Source organism: Stegodyphus dumicola, chromosome 4 (genome assembly GCF_044657685.1).
Source record: "Stegodyphus dumicola isolate Sdum_Otavi_A_Nest chromosome 4, ASM4465768v1".
Taxonomy (NCBI): domain Eukaryota; kingdom Metazoa; phylum Arthropoda; class Arachnida; order Araneae; family Eresidae; genus Stegodyphus; species Stegodyphus dumicola.
Genome location: NC_140771.1, coordinates 148,453,333 through 148,478,217, shown reverse-complemented (window position 1 = coordinate 148,478,217; position 24,885 = coordinate 148,453,333). Strand labels below are relative to the sequence as shown.

Below are 24,885 nucleotides of genomic sequence, written 5' to 3'. Positions count from 1 at the left end.
AGTGCAACGTTCAGGCCGTAAGCCTTGCATAGTTTCACGTACGATATTTCCTGGAATGGAATCTTCCTAGCATATATAGTTCACACAAGCAGACTTGATTTACTAGAAAAAGAGGAAGGAAGATCCTTTTTTTACAAATAATGATTGTGAGGAGCTAAATTAGTAAATTCTGGACTTGTACTTTTCAGGAAAGTGAACTTGTCAGTTGCAATCTGAGGATTAAAATAAACAGTTAATTTTTAATCAAATTTTATCATCTCTAACAGATACATAGTTGTTCATTAGAAAAATTAGAAAAAACAACAACAATAGTTTTTCAATAATTTCTGAAAACAATAATTTCTGAAAAGATCTGTGCAAAAATATTCGTATTGAAATGAAAGGAATATATTAGCTGAAATACCAAGGATTTTTCTAGTAAAGGCTATAATTTTGTTATAAAAATAGAACGGACTAAGAGGGAAAAACCTGAGACTCCGGAAAAACAAAGCACCAAAAAATCCTTTGTTTATCTAAAATCTGTGAAAGGGGATTACACGGACATACATAGACATGTTAAACTATAGAAACTAAAGTGAAAATGCGATCATTTGAACAGCAGTTGCTACATTTTGCAGTATATATCTAGCGTCATCATGGTCGGTCCTAAAATCTTCAAGTAAAGACGGAGGCATTCTAGTGTACAGATCCTTTGAGACATCTAAAAAACATATTCTAAAGGTGAAAAATGTTAGAAGTCAAAATCAGTATGGAATAAGACTGTTGCTCGAGGATAAGTTTTCGTTTTTCTGCTGGGAATTTAGATAAGCCTTAGTAATATCAGCTTTTAGACATCCTATATAGAGAGATAATACATATGTAAGCCGCTAAAGGAGCCGAAAAATTCAACATACATAAGCAGACATTCACTATAGCATTACTATGTTCTTCCTCCGCAGCATATATAAAACAAATGGCAAATGGTGCATTAGCGTTGCCTAAGCACTCTCTGCAGAAAAAACCGGCGGCTTAAGTTGCCTCTTCAAAGGCGTATTGAAGAAATGTCCTGAAAATGATATATACGATCACATTGATCTGTTTTCAACAACTCATGCAAAATAAACACTATGAAAAGTTGAAAGATTATGAACTTTAAAGCGTAATGTCGTTTTTGACATTTGTACGAAGTCCGCCTTAGTAAGCTTGAATTAGTTATTAAATGATAACATAGTGTAATTGTCCGTAAGTCGTGATGTTTCAAATTGTCATCACTCAGTGAGTTTAACGACTTATAAATTCACTGATAACATAGTGTAATTGTCAGTAAGTCGTGATGTTTCGAATTCAGTCATCGCTTAGTGAGTTTAAACATTTGTAAATTCAAATTACCGAAACATGCAAATTTTAAACTCAAGTATATGCTTAAAATATTAAAGCTGTTACGATGATAATTTTATTGAATTTTGGAATTAAACTCAGAATTAGTATGACGAATTCTTTTAGTCCATGGGATAAATAAAGGAATGGAGATATTTTAATTTATTTTTATTATTTACGATTATATGATTTTCTGAAACCACTTAGAATTTTTAATGTTTAGCTCTTGAAACTTTCAAATTTCTTCGATTAATATTTTACAACTTTTTAAATAAGAACAGCATATGAACATCCTACTATAAGCAAATATTAAGTCATTTCTGCTTTATAAAACAAAAGTTTTTCACCACCCTATATATGAGACAAGTAAAGGATTTAATTTCGTACTGAAAACGCTTTTCAAAAACGTATTTTATAACAAATTCCTAATTTCATTGAAGCAGAATCAAACTGAAACACGAAATTGTTTGCTGTCTTACACTAAAGATAGTTTCAAAAAGTACAAACAGCAGTTTATTGTCACCAAAGTATACTTTTTTGAATCATTATGAGCAATGTTTATCTCCAATACAATTAGCAATAAACTATGACGATAATCATTAATTATACATTTACACAGAATTAATGATTCCAGATATCTGACGAAAACGTCAAGATCGAAAGAAGCCCCCCTCCCCAAAAAAAAAACAGATTTTATAATGGAATATGTACTCAGAAGTTATGCATTAATGTAGTACAGACTGCTGCTGAGTGGCAAGTAAATGCGTTTTCTGGTTTAAATTGTACTTTTCCATGCGGTTTCCGAGAAATACGCATTATTGGATGAAAGCGATGTTTACCAATGTCTATTTTATTAAGTGGTTTCAGACGGAAACGGAAAAGCTTCTCAGATGAGGTACTAAATTTCCTCTACTCAATAGAGGTACTTCCTATACCCAATAGAGTTAATAGAGACACAATGCTACTCTAAAGCGGCTTCCTCTTTTGAGTAACCTCTTCATTTTATCCTCTCCTGTACGTAAAATGCATCAGCGTTTATGTAACGATGCCATATCGCTCAAAATTTGTATGGGGAAGAACAACTTAACCAGTGGAATGCTTTTAGCTAACAGCCCCTTATATCACCTTAATGCGTTCAACACGCGCATTCCATAATAAAATCTTTTTATATCGGTCCCTTTACCTATATATATTTATCACATACATATTTTTAATCATCCTTATTTTCTAACACTTTGAGGCAGCTGAAAGATTTTTCAGTTAGCCTGCAGTGTTTCAAGTGTGCTCAAAACATTATTATTTATATGCTTTTATTATTCAAGGTCCCACGGACGAACACGCTTCTAAAGGCGATTCTCCGTCTAAGAAAGGCTATGGTATACCTGCGCCAAATTCCCTTCGGGATGAATCTCAGAGCTTGTCCTCAGGTAAATTTAAACACTCAGTATTTTAACAATGAAACTTTCTGTATAACCTTTCCTGAAAATTCTTTATTAACAGCTTTAAAACGAGTATCTTAATTTGTTCAAGTACGTAAATTTATTCTGATGTCTTTGTAAGCAACCAAAGTATTTTTAAACTGTAGTTTGTCCATTAGTTGCATATCTAGGTGAATTACATAATCACGTACTTTCAAAATTCAGAAAATATTTAAAAAGTAGCAGAACATTGATAACATTTTCATTAAGATGTCGCAATGACTTCCCTTTCTTTTGACAAAGGTTTTGAGAGAATTATATATATATATATATGTATGTATGTATATATATATATAGAGAGAGAGAGAGAGTATGATATAACAGCATGAATATACACATAAATCTATAAACTTCAAATTTAAATTTTTGATTTCACTAACAACTGCGCATTTTCGCACGCCATTCAATCTACAAAATAATTTAAATTTTTGTCAGCTTTTTTTAAATCTCCTCGTTTTCGCTTTGAACTGTTATCTTGAATGATAAAAAAGTGCCATTTCGAATAAAATACGCACAAATGTTTCTGTTAACCTTGAATATCCAACAAATTTCGATTCTATAATTTTAACAGCTAATTAACTAATTTACTAACGTAACGGTTATTCATTTATGTTTCAGATTTTAGTATGACCTTGCAGTTGCAAATTACCTACATGGTAAAATGCTTGTTATTGTATATGACTTTTAAGTTTATCTGTAGTAAATAAAAGTATATTGCAATAAATAAGTTAACATGCAAGCATGTCTCCATATTTCATGAAATTTCATCGCCAAAGTATTCCAACCAGCAACGTCATACATACTGAATATCATATACTAATTAAAGTTTTGTTATTTAAAAACGCGGCTCTTAATCATTACTTTACCGTTCTTATAAAATAAAATGAAACTTTTGTGTACAGTAGAACAGTAAACATAGAAGAGAAGCACAAATAAGAGTATTAAAAGTACTCGTAACAATGTAAGGAGTTACATAAAAAATTGCTATAAGTATCTGTACCAAAGAGGCTTATAGAGAACTGTGAAGCATTTTAAACATTAATCAGGATTAATATAAAATAACACGAAGAACAATTATTAATCAAAGTATTCATAACTTTTATAACGCTGATGTTTTTAACTTATTGTTTTTTAAATCAAATTCGAAGAATAAATGTGACTTTTCATAATATGGACTATTTCATATTTGACGCTAAGTCAAAACATGTTTCCAATAATTTCAGGTTTCCATAATATCGGAGCTAATGAGTATAAATAAGCAGTTAAGTTGTTCCTTAGGAAATTGAATAAGAGAAAAGCATTTAAAAGCTATTTGGAAAGTGGCGGATATGGTTGTAAAGGTAATTCTAAGTGGAAACTCTCTTGCGTTTAAACAGTAAATATTCATCCGGAAAGTTGTGATGATTAGCAGTTAATTGTGAACAAACACGTCTTTGAACGTGGATTTGAATTCAGCGCAAGATGCAGAAGTCTATGATTTATGAAACTTTCACCTCGACACATTACAAAATTTTAAATCTGCTCAGCTGTCAACTCAGCTGTCTGTTTTATAATCTGGAAAGTTCTCTCGAGAACTTGACAAGAATAGGAGACTCGGATTTCATCACTGGAGAGTTTTGATTCAAAATTAAGATACAGCTTAGACGTATAATATGCTAAACTTTGAAATCAGGTACAATGCAATCTTAAAACCTCGTTTCTCGTTAAAATCTTAAAACTTTCAGTGTATTTCATGGAAATAATTTTCAGATCGCCTTTCTTTCAGTGCTATTTATCAATTAGGAATCGCTTTTATACGAAGCAAAATTTTCATTTAAAATTGAAAACTAATGTAATTACGTTTTTGTGAGTATAAATAAGATGCAAATAATAAGCCATGCCTTTAAATGATAATCGCTGTGAAGTCTTTAATAAATGAATAAATAATTCGCTAATAAATATAAGTTAAAGTGACATCATCTGCAAGTAAGAAATTGTAGGTAAGACAACATCTTCTATATTGCATAATAAATATTAAAAGATTCATTGTTCAATGTTTGGGTAAGGGATTTGGATGATTCAGAAGATTCAGAAAATCAGATATTAAAATTTACTACATTGTTTAGATTATTTTTGTTCTGATAAAAGAAATTATTGATTAAAATAATATTGTTAGAAGAGCTCTCAGAATACAAGTATTATTAATTCAGAATTTACCTATGTATTAAAATGTTGCGTTGAAAGAACATATTGTAATGAAGAGCTTCATAAGTATTATTAAACTATTGCTTATTTTCATATATTTGATCGCTTAGTTTTTTGATTCATAAGTTTTACATTATTTTCTTGTTTGGTTACATGAGAAGAAAAACAAATGAGCCCAGACAAAGAAGGCAATGGACCAGAAGACGGCAAAACTCATTGGAAACATAATCTGATTCCGACTCAGAGGAGCCAAACAGGTAAAAGACCTTACTTATATATGTTTACTTTTTTCACACTGAAATTTTGAAAGGCATAATTATTATTATACGATCCTGCAAAAATTTAGCTCTGAGAACTTTTCTTAAAATTTTATACTGGCTTTTCAGCTTACTGCATTAGAAAATTTGAAAATTAGCTTAACGGCTTTTTCTAGCAAGTGGAAATTTATTATAGGATTGCAATATGTGCTTGTTTATTTTTTGACAAGTGCTTACATTGCCTATTGACTTAATGATGACAATACCATCAAATAAAACCTGTTCAGTGAACATTTCAATATCTATTTCAGTAAACACGTACTTTAGAAAGTATTACATATATATAATTAAAATAGAAATTGAAAAGCTACTAAGTAAAGTGCGGTAAGACATATTTGGTCTTAAAAATTTTGCGCAAAATGCTGCAAAAATATGAAATAATAGGAAGAAATATTGCTCCTAGTTTAAAATTTTTTTTTGTTCTGTATTTTATTTCGCGTGTAGGCTGTTTTTTCACCTTTCCATGTTAATATTTTTAAAAAATTACTTCCATGTTAATATTTTTTAAAAAATACTGCGTTGAACTATTTCTTGTAGCCACAGCTCCTGGTACCTTTTTAGCGAGCTCTCTACAATATTTCTTCCTATTATATATATATATATATATATTTGCTTTTTACGTGCTCCGCCCTTAGGCACTACACGGAAAGAGAGGGATGCCCAGTGGAGGTCTTTTTAAGGGAAACTGGCTCGTATCCACGAATTACATATATTTGCGGAATGTTTAAAACATAATGTTTTACACAAGAAAATTATTTAAGCAGAAACATTTCTGCTGTTGTCTTTAGGTAATAAATTTGTGTTTGCTGATCATTCTATTGCGTAATTTGTCTTAAATTCCATGTGTGACATTGAATCATATTCTGAAATATACAAAAACACTAGACAGTTATCCTGATTCTTTACGCCATCGATATAAATGCTTAATTCTAAACTATTGCACCAAGATTTTCTGGAAATGTTGCTACTAATTTTTTTAAAAAAAAAGGTTATTCATTCCTTGGACAGCTTTAAGATTTTAATTTTTGAAGTATATATTTATCATTACACACTGAATCTCTTGTCTGCTACTTCAAACTTTTCTATGGGATTCATTAAAGCAATTAAAAATTCCTTTCCAATTTCATTTATTATAAGTTCCGAGTTTTCATCTATATATTATTTTCAATGCTGGTTCAAGTAAAATACTTTCTCTGAGCTTCAATTCTCATAGCAGAGAAATATCTACTCTCCTGTCTAAGAATGTTCAGTTTTTATTTAAATTTTCGTATAGCATTTGTTCATGATAATTATGTTTGACATACGTGAGAGTTATCAAATTTTTGCAACTTTCTTGCAAATGTATAGAATGGCGATGCGATGAACAGCCATTAATTTGTTCTCGTTAGCATATTTCACAAGTGCACATCTGTGTAGCCACCGAGGGAGTGGCTTCTAGGATGGACCAATGAGCATCCAGTAATATTTCTGTCATGTCACATGACCTTTCGCACACTTTAAGATTTAAGCAAGATGGTTGAAAATATTTTGCCACGCAATTTTCTGTACAAATTTCTGTACATCGTCATATTTCTTCTGAAAATTTTCATTGCGAAGTTAGATTAAATATAAGCAATTGGGAAGATTTCACTACCTGGTTGAAAAATTTAAAATAAATACAAACACATGTTGGATACTCCGCAAAAATACTCATGTGAAATATTACTTAATAAGTGATAAATAAGACGAAAGAAATATGTGATACACAGCTGAGAAGAAATGCTATCTTTACATGAAACTATGTATATGAGAAAAATATTTACACCAGTTATATATGTAAATAGAAGTCAGCTCTTTTTATTGCAGTCTATATGAAAAAGATGTTCCTCTTGAATGATGAAGTCTATAGGAAAAAGTCTATATGAAAAATAATAGCCAATGCATAATTTTATTCAAAGTTTTATTCATTCATTCACTTCACTAATTTGAATTCTTAATTCACTAATTTGTATTTAGTGTGTTAAATTTCGCATTTAATAACTGCTCACTCTTAAATATACTGTCTACACAAGAAATACTCATCAAACAGGTTGAATTTATCTAATTCACAACAAATATATTCAATTTATTCACATATAACTTTTAATGTTAACAATGGATATAATCAGATCATATACAATATGTATTCTAAATCTTACACTTTCAAACTCAAAAGAGTGCAAGCACTGAAATAAGAAAGCGCTAGATTCATTGTAACACTTCCAGTCTTTCTCAGCTCAATAACAAATAAAAATAAAACTATGCACATGAATTCTCTTAATCCACATTTGTTAGTAAATGCGTAATGTTCGAGACTAATTGTAACCTGAGCAATTCTTGATGTAAAATGTATAATTCTTGATGTAAAGAGCGATGATATGCCGTGAACATCAATCCAAATATCAATATGTGATAAAAATCGCGAAAGGGAAATGTCAGCGATTAATTAAATTCATAAAACGAAAGTACTACGAGATTTCCTACTATTACGCAATACATTTATATTAGAGCTACTAGAGATACCCTAGAGATTTTAACCCTTTGCGACACGCATATTTAAAATATATTTTAATCTTTAAAAAAATGCTTTAGAATAAGTCAGATGGACTTACTTAAGTGCCTTTAAGGCTTGAAAAAAATTCTGCGCTTTTATTTTTTACGGGGGAAGGTGGGATACCATTTGTCCCACCATGCAACTAGCACATGTCTTATAGCATATTGGTGTATAGCAGGGAAAAAAATCATATGTGGAATGAATAAACAAAATAAAACGCGCATTCTAAAATATTCATAATAAACACACTAAAATGCATTTTGTACTTATTGCATATATGCATGACTTGTAAAATTTTGAATATGCACATTTTGCATATATATATTTAATATTTTTAAATTTTAAGAACAAAAGAAAATATTTTCTTGAATATTATTTTAAGATTAAAATTTGATACACGTACAATTGATACTAAATAAAATATTGAAATTGGCACTTGATTCAAAAACATTTATATATGATTAAAACTGAAAAACAGTCATTTTTCATGAAACTTTGAAAAACATGTTGTTTCATTCTTTTGTAAGCATAGAGGCACTTCACATGTTTCACATATCCAAAATGTTCGTCGTTCTTCTGTCGATGTGCTGCGATATGCACATCTTTCTCCTGCTCGTTCACTTTGGCATGTGACTTATATTTTTTAGTCTCTTTTCTGGTTGTACGAACGGGTTTTTAGTTTTTATTTGAACTGGGGATTTCAGTTTTCTTTTCTGCTCTTTCTTGCCTGCAAGTGCCATTAGACCTTCTATAACTGAGAGAAGAAAATCTTTCATTGTGTTTACATCGTGATCGGTTCGCGAACAAACTTAAATAGAATAAATGCGTTTACTATACTCTCCTCTAAAAAGTAAAAAAAAAAAAAAAAAAAAAAAAATCATGTGCCACCATTTCTTGCTTTTGCGGTCTATTTCATATAGTCCTTTCAGTTGCTCAATCAGTCGACATATCCCATGTTCTTATTGTATGAAATAATGCTGTTTGGACACAGTACTTTTTTTGTCTTTCCATCTCGTTCTTTTCTATTAATTTCTTTCATTTGAGTTGCCTTTTCCAAGAAAGAGAGGATAGAAACGGATCTTTTATCCTTCCATTTTATGCAATAAATTGAATCATCTCTAACTGAAAAGTCTATATATTTTCTTGACATAAATTTGTGGGTAGATACTTCCGATTCATATTTAAAGTGCCACATGCATAGATGGCAGCCACACGCATAGATGGGTCTGTGTCTTTAAAAAGCGAAACAAATTATAACTACTTTCCTTTCTTCTTCAGCAATAACTTCAACCTCATTTATTCTCTCTTGGATTTCAATTTCATCTGAATCAGAACTGACATCTGAAGCATTTGAGTCGCAATCGGATGGCAATTCAGCAAAAAGATCCAAAGCTTCCTGTGTTGTTAATTTTTTTCTAGACATTTTAGCACATCAGAGCATAAACCGGATGTAAAAGCGCGCGCAATCACGAAAAACGTAGATGCAAAAAGAAAAGAAAAAATAATCGTGAGTGCTGCCATCTATTGAGCGGAAATTCAAGTGTGTGGTGGGACAAATTTTAACCCACTTATTTTAACTGCAAAATTAGTGTTATAAAATATTGAATCCAATTAAGATTTTTGAAAATAAAATACCTTTGAATATTAAAAAGAATCATGCATATCCTAAATTGTATACCAAAATGTTTAAAATATTGTAAAATGCGAGATACATGGATATCATTTTTGTGATCCTATTTTGAATAGTTTTTGCTTATAAACTGAAGCCCTGGTATAGTAGTGACATCTACTGAGAAAAATAATAACTAAAATAGATTATTTTTAAAAGATTAGAAAATTTCTAACGGAAATTGCTAACTGAGAAAATAAATATTAATTAGGTGGGACATATATTGACCCACCATGCCGCAAAGGGTTAAGGAAACTATAAGAAATTTGTGACAATCCAGAAAGATTTTCAGTGCAATTTATTCAGAGTCGGTCACAGTTTTGAACGAATAAATGAAAAAGAATTTTAAATTTCTCTTCCACGATTAGCAAAGCAAGCAAACATGTTGTTTTGATATCATAGCTGAATCCCATTTTCGAACACCAGTTTTTAATCAATTCTCGGATGCTGCGTTCTTGCACTTAAAAGGTTTTTTAAACAAAAAGAATAGATAATTCTTTTAATATTTTAATTCCCTAAAAGAAAAAATTTCTTCATCTCACTGAATATAAAGGAACATTTGAAATACTTTAAAATATACTCGTATATTCTTCTGGTTTCTGGGATTGTAATATTGATATTTTAAGTGCTGAATATCATCTTCGGTAAAAAAAATTGCATTAGATGACTAAATTATAAAATAAAAAAGTGAAGGAATAAATGTGTGTTTAGAAAGAGCAACATCTGAACTTTTGTTAAAGCCAGTTTAATTTTTTTTTGTCATTGGCATATCAAAATATACGAGTCATTTTCATTTACTGAGAAGATAGTGTACAAAAAATATTTGCTTTGAGATAGAATAACGTTATAACACTAAACTTTGCATTTGCTTTCGAAACGTTAGAGATGATTCGAAAGAGTATATGGTGACGCATCATCAAGAACGCAAGTGTACGAGTGGTACAGCCGCTTTGGGAAAGGGTTGTAAATGAAGCAAAGATAGGGCATCCTTCAACTTCAAAAGTCACGCACATTTGGCGAAAGGGGTTACTTCCAATGTCTATGAAGTGTTTCGGTGACCTGAAGAAAGGTTGAAGAAACTGAATAGACTCCTCTGGCGATTGTTTGAAGGCGATAAATTTATTTGATGGTTAGTAATCTTTTCTTTATTTATACGAAATTGTCCGTTTACTTTATGGGTGCACCTTAAAAATAATATATTCTAACCGACTTTTTTTGTTTTAAACGAGTTTGAATTTAAGGATATTGTCCAAAGTTTAGTGTTTAGCGTTGCTGGCTGTGGTGTCATTTGAACGGTGTTGGAACCTCGGAGAAAACCCAGCTGTTTGTAAACGTATAGTGTCTTTGCGCATGAGAGCACCTAAAATACAGGTCTAGCTGAAAGTCTTCTTGACTGAGTTGATAAAGGAGGAATAATGAGAAACCCTTGCACTAGAGCTACTAGAGATACAGGCTGACTCGTCAGCCATTTTGAATCTAAGCTTTAGGGTTGCAATTTAGGTGTGGAGCGGCAACTTTGGCTCTTTAGCGCTGTCCGCTAAAATTTAACATTCTAGAGAATCCGAATTTCAGCTTTTTTCTGCACTCCTATAAAGATGTGTGGCTTTTTCCCCTTCTTTTGTCTGCAGTACAGATTCTTTCTCGTATTTTTTTTTTAAATTGCCAAATTTCTCGTATGATTCAAGTTATTTTAAAAGTTTCTAAAACATTTTCACATATCATATTTCAAATTTGTATTTTTAGTATTAATACAATTTGCCAAATTTGTATTTTTATGCTTTCTTTTTGAATTCCTTTATTGAATTTTCAATTTTTTCTTTTAAATACACGCATAATGTTATTTATCTCAAAATGTATTTTTTGACAAGAGCTTTCCCTCAACCACATTCTTAATATGGTTGAGGGAAATCCCTCAACCTCCATTAATTTAGGATAAGGTTTAATCTTTAATTTTTGTTTTTTATTTTTAATATGTTATTTGAATTTTGCTCACATGGAATCAAGCGTCTATTACTGTAGCAAATTTGTTAAAAATGTTATTTTGTGTGTGTTTCCAGAAAAAGCTGCTAAACACTTTATGATTTTAAATACTGATTCAAGATATACACCTTTAAATTATAACGCTTTTAGAATGAAGTGCAGAATGCTATAAAAATTACTTCAATGCTCAGATGACTGTGGGATTCATAGATTTAATAGAGTAAAAAAATTCCATTTTTTTTTTTTTCTTTATTTAGCTATAAACAATATTAAAATAATACACACACAAATAAATAAAAATAAAAATAATACCTTTACATACAGAATTTACAGATACTATTTACTTATAAGTTTATTTGTTGTTGATGGTTACTTTTTATTATACTTGGAAAAATTATACTTACATACATATGCTCTTAATATTACACGTATCTGAATATTTAAATTATAATTCCATAACATAATAAGATTCAATCTATATCACAGCAAAGACAATACTTAAATCACAGTTCTTTTATTAATTAATTTGCATAAGTAAAAACATAAAAATATTATTTAGCTTCAAATCTATAAAATAAGTCCTCTAGTAACAAACATATGACAAACACATATAGTGAAAATAAAGATAAATAAATAAAAATGTTTTGCTTTTTGGTCTAATGTAGTGCAATTCAGTCTATTATATTCAAATTTTATTAAAACATACTGCAGTAATTGAATTTTTTCCATTATACATCAAACAGCTTTATATAGAATGATATTATATTAGTTTTACTTTTAAAACTAATATAATATAATTAATTCTCATTTATATGCGGAGATGTTTGAATAAATGCAAAAAACCATGTCCCTGACACAGTTCATTTGGGGCTAGCAGAGAACCACGATATGGCTGCCCAAACCAGAACAGAACCCCCGCCATGTTTCACTCTTGGCAACAAACAGTCTGTATTATAGGCTTGAGATGGCGTTCTCCAGACGTAAACTCGGCTAGAAGTGGGAAACAATGTGAAAGAAGACTCGTCAGACCATATTACTCGCTTCCACTGCTCTATAGTCCAGGCTTTATGATTTAAACACCACCTTTTCCTGTAACGGGCATTAGCGTCACTGATGAGTGGCTTCTCAATTGCAGCACGGCCAGCAATTCCCTGTTTATGAAGCTCCCTTCTAATTGTTTTGTACTCACAGGGTTCGGTAACACAACATTCATTTCAGCAGTAACTTTTGCAGCTGTGGTCTTCTTATTTTTCGTCACAATTGCTCTTAATGATCGTCTGTCACGATCACTCAGGACACACCTTCGTCCGCCCTGTGATTTAGCAGATGATGTTTTTCCGCTTTTCAAATATACGGAATAAATCTTCGATACAGTACCTCTTGAAACACTAAACACCTCGGCTACCTTGCTTACGGAAGCATCTACCATACGTGCTCCAACAATTTGCCCACGTTCGAAGTCTGTTAACTCTGACATAATGCAATGACAACCTCACATAATAGTACTCCGACAACAAGTGAACTGTTTAGCACATTTACGAAGTTGTATAGGTGGCGTCAGTAGTCAAAAACGCCAGCGCCACCTACATTTCATTAAAATCAATCTTTCTTTTCAAACATGCATTTCACAAGGTGTTTCCATATTTTTGTCCATCCACTGTATCTCATTGATATATTATAAATATAGCTTAAACATGTTTTATGTGCATACCCAAAGGGGGTGGGAAGTAAGCCTTGATTCAAAATCTGTTTTAAAGCAATAAGTAAATAAATAAAATACACTGGTTCTATTAGAATGTCAAAAAATACTGTTATGTATTCTATAAACAAATCCAAATTATCACATCATACTATATAACCCTGGTACAAAGGAAGAAATGTCTGATTAGGAACATACTCTATTTATTTGGTAAAAAAGAAGAGTAAAACATATGCAACATCCCATTATGAAAAATCCTGCAAGCCATTACAATACTATAAGACATTAATTAGTAAGGTAAACATCAGTTGATCATTCTTTCACAACAGCAATAAATGTTTCATTTAAAATTCCTAATAACATGCCAAAACAGATTCACAATTGATGCCTCATTTAAGGTCACACAAAAGTAAATCCGATTTAGCTGACTATGAGATCTTCTATTGTAGAGGACTTTCTAAGGAGAACTGGCTTGTATTCACATTACACATGGGGAAAAACCACAAAAAAAAAACCAACCATGCAGGCAGCCTGTTCGGAAATAGAACAGAAGATGGAACTCCCAGCATTCAGTAACTTTAACCATTCAGCTGTTGGTGGGCCTAATTATTATTCGAAGAGACAAACAGCAATTTTTCAGTGACAACTACTCTACTTTTTTACAGACAGAACTGAACAGCAAAAACTTCTTAAACTCTTGATTAGATTCTAGTTTACTTTCTTCCTTTTAAAAGCAGGAGATGCAAAACTTTGCCACTGCTGCCTTTTATTTTGAAGAAGCTTCTTGAGACCAATTCCACGGGCAGTCAAATAATATTTTATTATCTTTGTTTTGATATTGCAACAAGAGGGAATATTTACCTCGCCTGCTTTCTTACAAATCATATTAACAAATTCCACATCCATAGTTACATTTCCATGTATTATTTCGTCTAAAAAATTTTGAATTATTTTTTCACACAGAAGGCACAATTTAAAAATTTCTGGAGAAGGACATTTAAGCCCACCTAAATTTGCAAAATTAATTATGTACTGCTTATTTTCATCAATGGAAGGAGTATTTTGCTCACAAACTAAGAGAAACTGTGAGCATGAATTACAAGCATTTTTCAAAACAGAATTTATTGCAGCTCCTGCAATATAACAGACGTTATTTTCCTCACTAAGGGTGAGATTCTGTAGAGATACATCAGAAACTTCTGGTATGGTAACATGCTCTAAAGCTTTTTTCTCCTTCAGAAATTCAAATTCATCTTTCGCATAGTTTAATAAGTAAATATCTGAATCAGTAGCATAACTGGAGTTCTTAATGTCAGATATAAACTGAGATAAACAGATAAGCTTTAATGCTTTCACAGCTTGCAAAGCACTTGGCCTCAAACCAGCTTTTCTGCGTATCTGAGAAAATACATTTTCTAGAGCATCTTGTGTCAATCTGCTCGTCAAAATAAACTGAAAATCATTCAGAAAACATGCCTCTGCTAACTGTATGGCTGATAAAGTAGAAAGAATCAAACCAGTATGTAATGGTTTCCACCCTTTACCAATTTCTATAAGCTGTATAACATTAATAAATTCAAAAAGTAACTCAATTTTTTTGCTTTTATTTGTCACAGAAATTGAGTTCTTTCTACATCTAGAGGATAGCATTTGAAACCACTGACATATAAATCTTATCCACCATGCTGTTGTAAGAGCATTAGGGCTTATCTCTTTTAAAGCTACTGCCTTCTCCAATCCCACAGCTGTTTTAATTGGAAAAAACCTCACAGCAGAAGCAACATTCATTTTATCAAAATGTGAGGGGAAGAGGTCTTCTTTGCTGAGATGATGCATAGTTCTCAAACCACAATTTTGGTTTGTTTCAGTAATCCAGATATCTTTTATAAATCCTGCAGATACATGCAAAATAACCAAATTTTCTTTATTGCAAACATAACTGGGCAGTTTTATACTATGATTAAGAGTTGCAGACCAGAGATTTTTTAAAAGATGTGGCACATCTGCAAATACATAAATAATTTTGCCCTTAATTTCAGTAGTGAAATTATTTCTTTGGTTTCGAGAAACAGATATTCCCAAAGAATTCCACAGGCTTCTATTTACTGCTGCCATATCGCTAACAATACCAGCAACATTAAATCCAACAGAATTGACAGCTTCGATAACATTGACAACAAGTTGTTTGAGCTGGCATCCTGTTACCTGTCCAGTTATCTCATGGGCAACCACTTGCTTCCATTTCAGCTTCAAACCTCTTAGTAAAATAACTAAATAGTGATTTCCTGTATCCTTTTGATTTCCTAATGTACATTTACCAATAAATTTACGTTTTGAAATATCAAAATCAGGATTGCCAGAAATCTCCATTTCATCCAATGATAAAATACAGTCTTTATCACTAGCATTCATTTTTTCTCCTTTAATTTTCAAAGGTTCAATCATCTCACTGATGACTCCAAAATTCATTTCAAGACCTTGAAGTCTTTTATTTAAAGTGCTGTATGAAGGCACGGAAAACCTATTCTGTGCAAGTAATTATAACCATGCTTGCCCAAGGCAAATCTAACTTTGAGGCCTTTTATTATTGCCTCGTTAGACCATTTTGCAATGCTTCTATGAGGAATTTTCAACATTGCTATTTGTTCATCTGAAAGAAATGTTTTCACTCCTTTCAGCAATTCCTCATGCTGTACTTGAAGGTCATGAAGTTGAATTTCAGTGCTATGCTATTTTTTTAAAACATTAATTTCATTTTTTTTGGTTGCTGTAAGTTCTTTCAGTAATATTTTGTTCTCGCATTGCAGAAGCGAGATCAATTCAGTCTGCTGTTTTATAAAATTCCTTAAAAGAACATCCTGGAATAAAGAAAAAATCTATATGAATAATCATCAAAGAAGGGGGGGGAACACAACAAACAAACAAAAAAGATCTGAAAGGTTTCAGATTTTAAATTACACCCAAAGGGGCCTTTTTTAACATTTTGTGTTTTACCTTTATTTATTAAATATCAAGTTTTTCACACTTAAACTATAAAATTCAGTTCAACAACAATATTGCAAGATAATTTTAAAATGAACATATCTTCAGAATTCCCGATTCATTGTCTCACACGCTGGAGATAAAAGTGTCTTTTCTGTACAACATTGCCATTGCTCGCTTTGAAATCCTCAAGTTTGTTAATCAAAAATTCGTTAAAGTTTTACAACATATATATATTAAAACAAATTCCGAATTTCAAATTCGGTCTTCCAGATGTCCATATTCACAGTAGAATTAAGTCATTCAAAATTTGATGGCTCTAGGTACCGTTGTTTTATCAGAATGCAAAAAACATACATGCATTTATGAGTCTTCACTATATAATTTCTTTAAATATAGTACAGGGTGATAATATTTGGTGGCAACAATTTGAAAAGTGATGCAGCCGTTTATAGTGTTTCAATACAAAACGAAAATAATAGTCCTTCAGGGACAAAGCCCCTTTGGATTAAATGTCAAACTTAAACAGATAATAAATCCACAAAATAAAAATGCAAGTTCCAGGTCTCTTTTCCTATACTGTGGTGGGTTTTTAAATTTGACTCTATTGTTTTCAGCATTTTCTAGATTATTTTTGTTTTATTTTCTAATATTTAAAATTTATTTCACTTAAAAATAGATTTTTAAAATTTATTTCCAGCTTTTCAAGGGATCGATTATCTCCATAATCATGAGCAATTTAATAACACAAATTATCAACTTATATCACAGCCTTCACAAATGCTGATGAAATTAATTAAAATTAATTACAATTTGGTTGCAAGATGAATCTAAAGGTTGTTTTTGCAAACAAAACTGAAATTTACATAGAGAATTTGCAACTATTGATGAAATTAATTACATTCCTTTTACCAAAAAATTACTTTATAGAACATTTTAAATGCATATAAGGAAGTAATTTAATTTAACATTAGTTATCAACTTACATCAGAGCCTTCACAAATAGATGGTATTTCATTGCAAAATGAGGCTAAAGGCTGTTCTTGCAAACAAACCTGAAATGTACACAAAGAATTTGTAAATGCTGATGAAATTAATTACATTCCTTTTACCCCCCCCCAAAAAAAAGTTAATAGAAACGTTTTGTATAAGCAAGCAATTTAATAATACACTAATTATCTTACATGAGATCCTTCACAAATAGATGGCATTTTATCACAAGATGAAGTTGAAGCTTGTTCTTGCAAACAAACCTGAAATATATATATAAGAAATTTAGAAATACAGATAATATAAACTACATTCATTTTAAGAAATAATTATTTTACATAACATTTTATAATTCATAAATAGATAATAAATTGTTAACACTCAAAATTCAAAAATAATTCCATAGCACAACAGCCAGATATAGTACAGCTGTTTAGCAACCATAAGACAAACAATTTCATATTTCAGAAATCGTATAAAAATTCATTAATATATGTAAAACATATGACATTTAATAGCTGCTCAAATGAAAACATAGAATAGATTCTTTACTAGCAGCTGTTATTTAATCAGAAGGTAATGCTAAATGTTGTTGCAAACACACCTGAGATGTACTGTAATGTACACATTTGCAACCACTGGTGAAATGAAATAAAGTGCATGATTATGAAGATGGAAACATTTAAAAAAACATAGTACAGTTTACGAATAGATGTTAAAAAACTATTAAAATTTTTTAGAAGTGCAAAATGGCAATTTACATCAGATACTTCGGCAGCAAAATTTATTTCTCCAAAATATGAAGCTGAAGGTTGTGGCAAATGAACCTAAAAGAAATTATAATATATGAAATATGTGGAAGTGAAAGAAATTATAAACTCTGATCGGATAAAAATAAATACAAATAATCATTACCATTTTCAAAGTAACTCAACTTATAAAAAAGCATAAATACATTGGACTGTTCATAGCATTCATACTTCTTAAACATAAGTAAATATTACGTTAATATATTTTTTAATTTTAGAAACAGTGTTAATACTTTTTAGAAAAAGTTTATAATACTAAATATTTAATAACTGTTCAAATGAAGACTTACAACAGATGGTTCAGCAACAGAAATCGCTTCAGTTGATAAAGGTAAACCGTGCAGCAAGCCACCCTGAAGATGCAAAAATTATGAAACACATATAAGTAAGGATACCTGAAAATGCTGATAAATAAAATATACTTAATGTAATTTTAATAATAAATAATATAAATAATCCTAATAAGTTTTGTAAATCTTTAAACAAAAAATAACAACATTCAGACAAGACATATAAGACATTAAAATATACATTTAAATCAATGTATTATAACTATATTATTGTATTACTCAAGATTAAAATTATTAATTTCAATATTATTTCTTCTACTTACTCCATACATATTTCTCTCTATTTATCTGGAATTTAAAATTAAGCAAAAAAGCAACTTTATTTTAATACAAATTTTGATTTAAACTCTTTTGACTTTGAAGGCAATCAGATACCGGTTTCTTTCTTTTAGGAGCAAATTTGAAGAAACCAGACCCATGTATGACCGTCCTCGAAAAACTACAAAAACTTTATCCAAAAACTACATCAAATTGAGGTTTTATGCTTAATTTTCAATATATGATTATAATAACAAAGTACATACTTAATTATATATATAACAACAGCAAAATTTTAATTTTTAAATCTAATCTTAGGGACTGTAATTACAGCTTTATCACATAATGCCTTAATTTCAATATTTTGATTCTTTTATAAAGCAATTTAGTCCATTTGTAATAAAAACATATTTTTTTTATGAAAAACCATAAAAATAAAAAACACATACATTACAAAAATTGGATGTAACTTAACGGTGCTTTGGTAAACCAATGCCTTTTAGACGCTGTGGGGTCAACAGTTGTGGGGGATTAGGCACATTGAAAAGAGTTGGCACAGCATTGGGCTTGAGTTTTTTACGCCCATCTTGCCTAGAGCATTCAAATTGATTTTCTTCAAAATGTACCTGCATATTTAACAAAAGCATGCATGAAATTTCACATTAAAATCAAAAGCACTAGTATTAAATTACAGTTACATATATTATAATAATTTAAGAATGTAATTTTCTGATAAATTAAAATTTTTTTATGAAAATATAACAAAATTTTTAAAAAGTAATCATGTTTGTAAAACTACTTAAAACATATTTCCTGCTCACACACTAAAAATAAATTCAAAGTACCTATAGTTAAAAATACAACATTAAGATTTGCTACTACAATAAAGGATAATAATGGGATCAAAACGATTCATCGAATATTTAAATTAATATTTAACTTCTTAAAAATGTCTAAAAATACAGAATATATTTATCTTACTATAAAGAAAAAACAAAATCATTTATTATTTGGATCATACCATCCAGTTTTTAACATTGGCGCCAACTATCCGATTTGGCGACAATACATCAGAATCAAAACATAGAATGCTACTTTAAATCACCAATCGTACAGTAAAATTAAAGAAAGAAAAAGGCACATCACATTTCTAACTGAGCACAAAGTTTACATGAAATGTATGATATAAATTTTACAAACGGTATAAACTTTTCACGATAACAAAAGAAACAACATGAAACAACGATATTTTACTGCACAAACACATACACATTCCGCAGTTGATTTTGTACTTATAAAATCAGTTGATCGTCAATAAGTGACAGTTAAATGAAAATAAATATTTTAAAGTACCAAGAAGAGTAATTTTTCTAACATTCTATGGAAAAATACGAAGCTGAACTTACCTCACAAAGATACGCTCCTGGGCCCGGGATCCATTGATCTAGACGAGAATTAACTATCCATTTTCTTCGTCTTTCTTCATTTCTAGGGAAACGAAACATCCTAAAGTTATTTTTAGACTGATTCGAACAATTTGGTGCAGCACAACCACCCATTTTTCTGAAAATTAGGTCGGAATCGATCCACAAATATGTCAAGAAATCAGTGCTAATCCAATAGCGAATACCAACAAGTTAGCTTCAAAATGGATGATGATTCAGCTCCCCTTTATAGTAGCCTTAATTTATATAACTGCGAAACAAATGCCAGTTAAAACGTAAACAACATACGCTCACATGCACGAAAATTCAGCGTCACAAGAGCAATAGAAGCTCATTGGTCCATTTTCGAAACCCCTCCCACAGTGGCTACGCTGATGTGCATTTGTGAAATATGCTTCCCGTTATGTAATTGTTCCACCTTTTTAAGGCTACTTCCTGAGAAAACATTTAAAGTGTTTAAAAATTCATAATTTATTATCAGTAATAAATTCCTTCTATGGTTTATGTATTCACTTTTTTAAACAATGTACAATTAATAAAATTATGCGTTTTATTCGTGTAATGAAATATTAACGTGCAAAGTATGTGATAAAAAGTCAAGTTTAAAAAAATGTAATTTATTACACATGAATTTTAATGTCTTTATTAAATGACATTTAAAGCTAAAACGTTCAAGAAAAGCTTTCGTTAAAAAAAGCTAAAACTTTCAAAAAAAGCTTTCGTTAAAGCCACTGTTTATCACAAATTCACGGTGTCCGCCGATAACATCGCGGTAGAAACATCGCGGACGAAAACGTCAAAGAGAAAACAACGCAAGGCGAAAACGTCGTGCTACAAAACATCGTGGAAGAAAACATCGCAAAGAGAAAACATCGCAGTTCTAAAACATCGTGGTACAAAACATCGTCGTCGAAAATAAAGCGGTTCAAAAACTTCGCAGTTTAAAAACATCGTCGTCGAAAATATCGTGGTAAAAAATAAAGTATCTACAAATCATCGCGTGACGATAACATCGCAGACATGCTTTTTTCAGACTTTAATAACTGTAAATAGATATTCCCATAATAATTTTATATTAACAACTAAATTTTTGCTGAGAAAATAAGAAGGAAACTTAAGCATAGAAAATTAATGCAACTTATAGAACTTATTAGAATTTTAAACCGGCATAGTTAACTAACAGAGACCATTAATAAATAATTTTTTATAAAGTTTTTACTGGTAATTTTTCATAAAAAGTATAATCTATAAGTTGCATTTAATTTTCTATGCTTAAGTTTCCTTCTTACTTTTTCTGCAAAAATTTAGTTAATAAAAAAATGTGAAAGTAAAAATTATCCTTCTTGCGCTCACAAATTATTAAAGTAAAAATTAATTAATCTATTATTAAATATTAATATAAAATCTATTATAAATTAATTAATCTATTATTATCTATTATTAAAGTAAAAATTATACATCTTGCGCTCACAAATTATTATGGGAATATCTATTTACAGTTATTAAAGCCTGAAAAAAAGCATGTCTGCGATGTTATCCTCACGCGATGATTTGTAGAGACTTTATTTTTTACCACGAAATTTTCGACGACGATGTTTTCAAACTGCGAAGTTTTTGAAACGCTTTATTTTCGACGACGATGTTTTGTACCACGATGTTTTAGAACTGCTATGTTTTCTCTTTGCGATGTTTTCTCCTACGATGTTTTGTAGCACGACGTTTTCGCCTTGCGTTGTTTTCTCTGCGACGTTTTCGTCCGCGATGTTTTCGGCTGTACCCCAAATTCACTCTTATTTCGAAGAAGTTTGTTTACCTTTAACAGTCATTTTGTCTGACTTTGCTTACCTTGTAGCAATCATTTTGACTTTGCTATCTTACTATGATTTTGAATTTTTGGTACCTAAATCTTACTTATCTTAGTATTATAAAGTATTTGCTGTTTTAGTGAATTTAATTCCACTGTGTAAAAATACACTGGTAATGCAAGCTATTAAATATTATCGGTCAATTACATAGTAAAGAAATATAATTCAAAAGCTTTTGTTATTTTTTTTCCTTTTATTAGTGACGTTCATATAAACGTTAAACTGAGTTTACAGATATCTGGAGCTTTCTAGAATGTTATTTGGTTGTGCAGCAGAATTAAACTCTATCAGAAGGCTTAGAAAGGTTTTAAAATTACTGCAAGTATTAGATCACAAATTTCTATCATCTTCTTTTCAAATTTTTAAAATCAAGTCTCTAAAATCTAGATTTTCTTATGCATAAACGTCAACTTTGACTTCAAGAATTAAAATTTAGAAAGTGAAATCTATTGATAATGCAGTGTTAACATAAGAGTCAACTCTATTTCGTAATTCTGTTGCTGGACAGTATTCTTTTTGTAGATTCGATTATTACAATTTTATGCGTATATTGCATTAGCTATTTTATTTATTTCCGTATTTCCAAATCAGGTAATCCATGGAAATGGGTTGACTAACATATTGTAATATGTCTAGCCTGTATATCATATTAAGCCAACAGATAACCTGTGGATACCTTTTCGGGAATTCTACTTGTGTTGTTCCTTCACGGTTCTCTTCCAATACTGAGCAAGTTATCATCTTTATTTCTTCCTCTGTTAATCTCGGAGAGTTTGAGCTAAAGGCTCGTATTCCTTCCCTGCTAGATATCTTATCATTGACTGGCTCACAAGCGTTTCATTTTTGGATTTGCATATTTGCTTTGTTTCCCAAGGACAGACCCGAGGGACATGCCACAAGTTCATCCGATAATCATCACATCCACAAGGGCATCCCATAATGGACCTTTTGGTCGGAAAGCTAACTAAATCCAGTGAATGGCTTTCTTATTACTGGTGAAAATGAAAAGAAGTGTTTAACAAAAAAGGCACTTTGAAAAATGTGCAGAGAATTAGAGGAAAAAAAAATTAGAATATAATTTCGGGAAATAAGTATAAAATTTGCATATTTGTACGAATTCATACACAAATTAAACTCAGCTTTCTCTTTCAAGCTGCAGAATTAGAGCTAAGGGGTTTTCTTTTCGGGGGGGGATTTAATTACACCAATAAAAGAATGAACTATGCCGCAAAGAATCATCCATTAACTATTTTTAGTTTTTCTAAACTGTATGGAATCATTAGGATTCTTGACGCTGAGAGACGTGGAAAAGGAGCAATGCCCTCGCCGGGACTCGAACCTCGGACATCTCCGATACGCACCGAGCGGGCTGACCATTACACCACGAAGGCATGCTTAGACGGCGGGAGAAATACCTTATAACTAAAATAAAACATTACGATTGAAACTGAGCTATTTCCATAATTTTCGGCTAATAACTTACCAGCATTTATTGCGAATTGAAAAAATAAAACTTAGAATTGTTCGTTATAAATTATTAATAAAACGATTATTTCAATGTCTCAATTAATTGCACTAACATGTTATTGAAAAACATCCATTAAAAACAAAGAATATGAACGAGGAATGGGGTACTTCAAACCGTGCGGATCAAACTGTACTAAGATTTGTGACTGATATGAAACTGTCTATTATCATATTCTAGATCAGTAGCTAAGGAACAAATATTTTACCAAGGAAAAAGAAAAATTTTGAAATTTAGGAAATCCATAAAACCTACATGAAATCCATGTAAGAAAGATGACAGTAAAAGTGAGGAAAGAGATTTCTACAGAATGTGGATTCAAACTGTAAAATCCCGTCCTAAAGATAAATGCTAGAAGAAATAACACAAGGCAAATAGTAGAAAAAGCAATACGAAGCTAGAAAATCCTATGATGTGTAAACTTACAGAAAAAAGCGAGAACTTCCGAAAAACGTAGAAAGTTCAAAGGAAGCCAGAAAACTTAAAAAGGAGACCAGTAGCACCTTGGAAAAAGACGATTCCATTTCATATATGCTTTTAAATATTATGTAATATTAATGCAATTACTGAAAACACATAATTGGAAATTACCAGATTAAGAATGTAAAATATTGAGGATTTCTGTTTATTTGTCTTAATCTAAAATAACATGATAACCTTTAAGTTTATTCATTACAATATAAAAGAAGTAATAGTATGGTAGCGCATGGGTACATTTATGATGTCTTAAGAAATATGTTCTAAATTTTATCACTGGGATCTACTTATAATGTCACTCTACGGCTTTTAAATAATATGTGTCAAGTAAGTTAATATAAAAGTAAGAATCAACTTTTCAGATTTAAGTTAATATAAGAATATCTTTCAGACTCTGGAAAGAATATCCGTTTGAATATCGCATTATTCCTGTATCACAGATGGTCCAGCGAAAATATTAGTCCATTATTTAAAATCTAAGGTAATCTAAAAATTCGCCACTGTGCTTATCAGCAAAAATTCGTTTAAACCTAACGTTATAATTTTTTGAGATAAAAATAATTTTCCATTACCTTAGATAGAAGACAGACCTGTAACTCTGATCAGGAATTTACAAGTTTACTTTTCATTACATTATTAAAAAGAAAAGTATATTCAAAATAATGTTTTACATTTCTAAAAAATAATTTTTCGACATTTATCGCTTAAATTACAATCCTAAATTAAGCACATATCTTTGAAAATATTGAAATGGCTGCATTTCCGGAAAATGTTTAATTTTTTGCAAAATAAATTAAAATTAATTACTCGGTTTTGGTCACAAATTTTCCGGTGAATATTTTGCATTATATGATCAGTAGCCTCGATCAAAAATAAGCCGAAGCATTTTTCAGTACTGTAAACAAATTCTTCTAAGCATGTAGGAGTGA

At 30.6% G+C, this 24,885-nt stretch overlaps 2 protein-coding genes across 6 annotated transcripts in view; one reads left to right on the top strand and one right to left on the bottom strand.

Annotated features, from left to right (window-relative positions):
* The window catches only part of LOC118179448 (lachesin-like), a 572,252-nt gene that overhangs the window by 544,046 nt on the left and 3,321 nt on the right, over positions 1-24,885 (top strand). Inside the window, exons 8-9 of one of the 2 annotated variants that reach the window (XM_085815603.1) lie at positions 2,679-2,783; positions 5,180-5,275. In XM_085815603.1, coding sequence (XP_085671729.1) covers positions 2,679-2,783; positions 5,180-5,275 — 201 coding nt within the window. Of the gene's footprint in view, positions 1-2,678; positions 2,784-5,176; positions 5,276-24,885 lie in introns of both variants that reach the window. The other variant, XM_085815602.1, reaches the window with a different exon arrangement.
* Positions 15,863-20,090, bottom strand: LOC118179449 (uncharacterized). Of its 4 annotated transcripts, XM_085815601.1 has the most exons (7): positions 20,051-20,090; positions 19,094-19,270; positions 18,327-18,389; positions 17,989-18,054; positions 17,422-17,490; positions 17,224-17,292; positions 15,863-16,113 (listed from the first exon to the last, which is right to left on the bottom strand). In XM_085815601.1, exons 5-7 carry the CDS (start codon positions 17,446-17,448, stop codon positions 15,985-15,987), a joined length of 225 nt encoding a protein of 74 aa, XP_085671727.1. In that variant the 5' UTR covers positions 17,449-17,490; positions 17,989-18,054; positions 18,327-18,389; positions 19,094-19,270; positions 20,051-20,090; the 3' UTR covers positions 15,863-15,984. The 4 variants fall into 4 exon arrangements, with proteins under 4 accessions (XP_085671727.1, XP_085671724.1, XP_085671725.1 ...); XM_085815598.1 differs by having other exon boundaries at positions 17,422-18,054; XM_085815599.1 differs by lacking the exon at positions 20,051-20,090 and adding an exon at positions 19,666-20,022 and having other exon boundaries at positions 17,422-18,054.

What these genes read in the sequence shown, in the direction of transcription:
- LOC118179449 (XM_085815600.1), bottom strand. Translation starts at nt 17,544, where the DNA reads ATGAATGTAGTTTATATTATCTGTATTTCTAAATTTCTTATATATATA. An exon ending in CTATTTGTGAAGGATCTCAT is followed by an intron (nt 17,293 to 17,421) that starts GTAAGATAATTA and finishes TGTACATTTCAG; the next exon opens with GTTTGTTTGCAAGAACAGCC. An exon ending in CTATTTGTGAAGGCTCTGAT is followed by an intron (nt 16,114 to 17,223) that starts GTAAGTTGATAA and finishes TCTTTATTCCAG; the next exon opens with GATGTTCTTTTAAGGAATTT.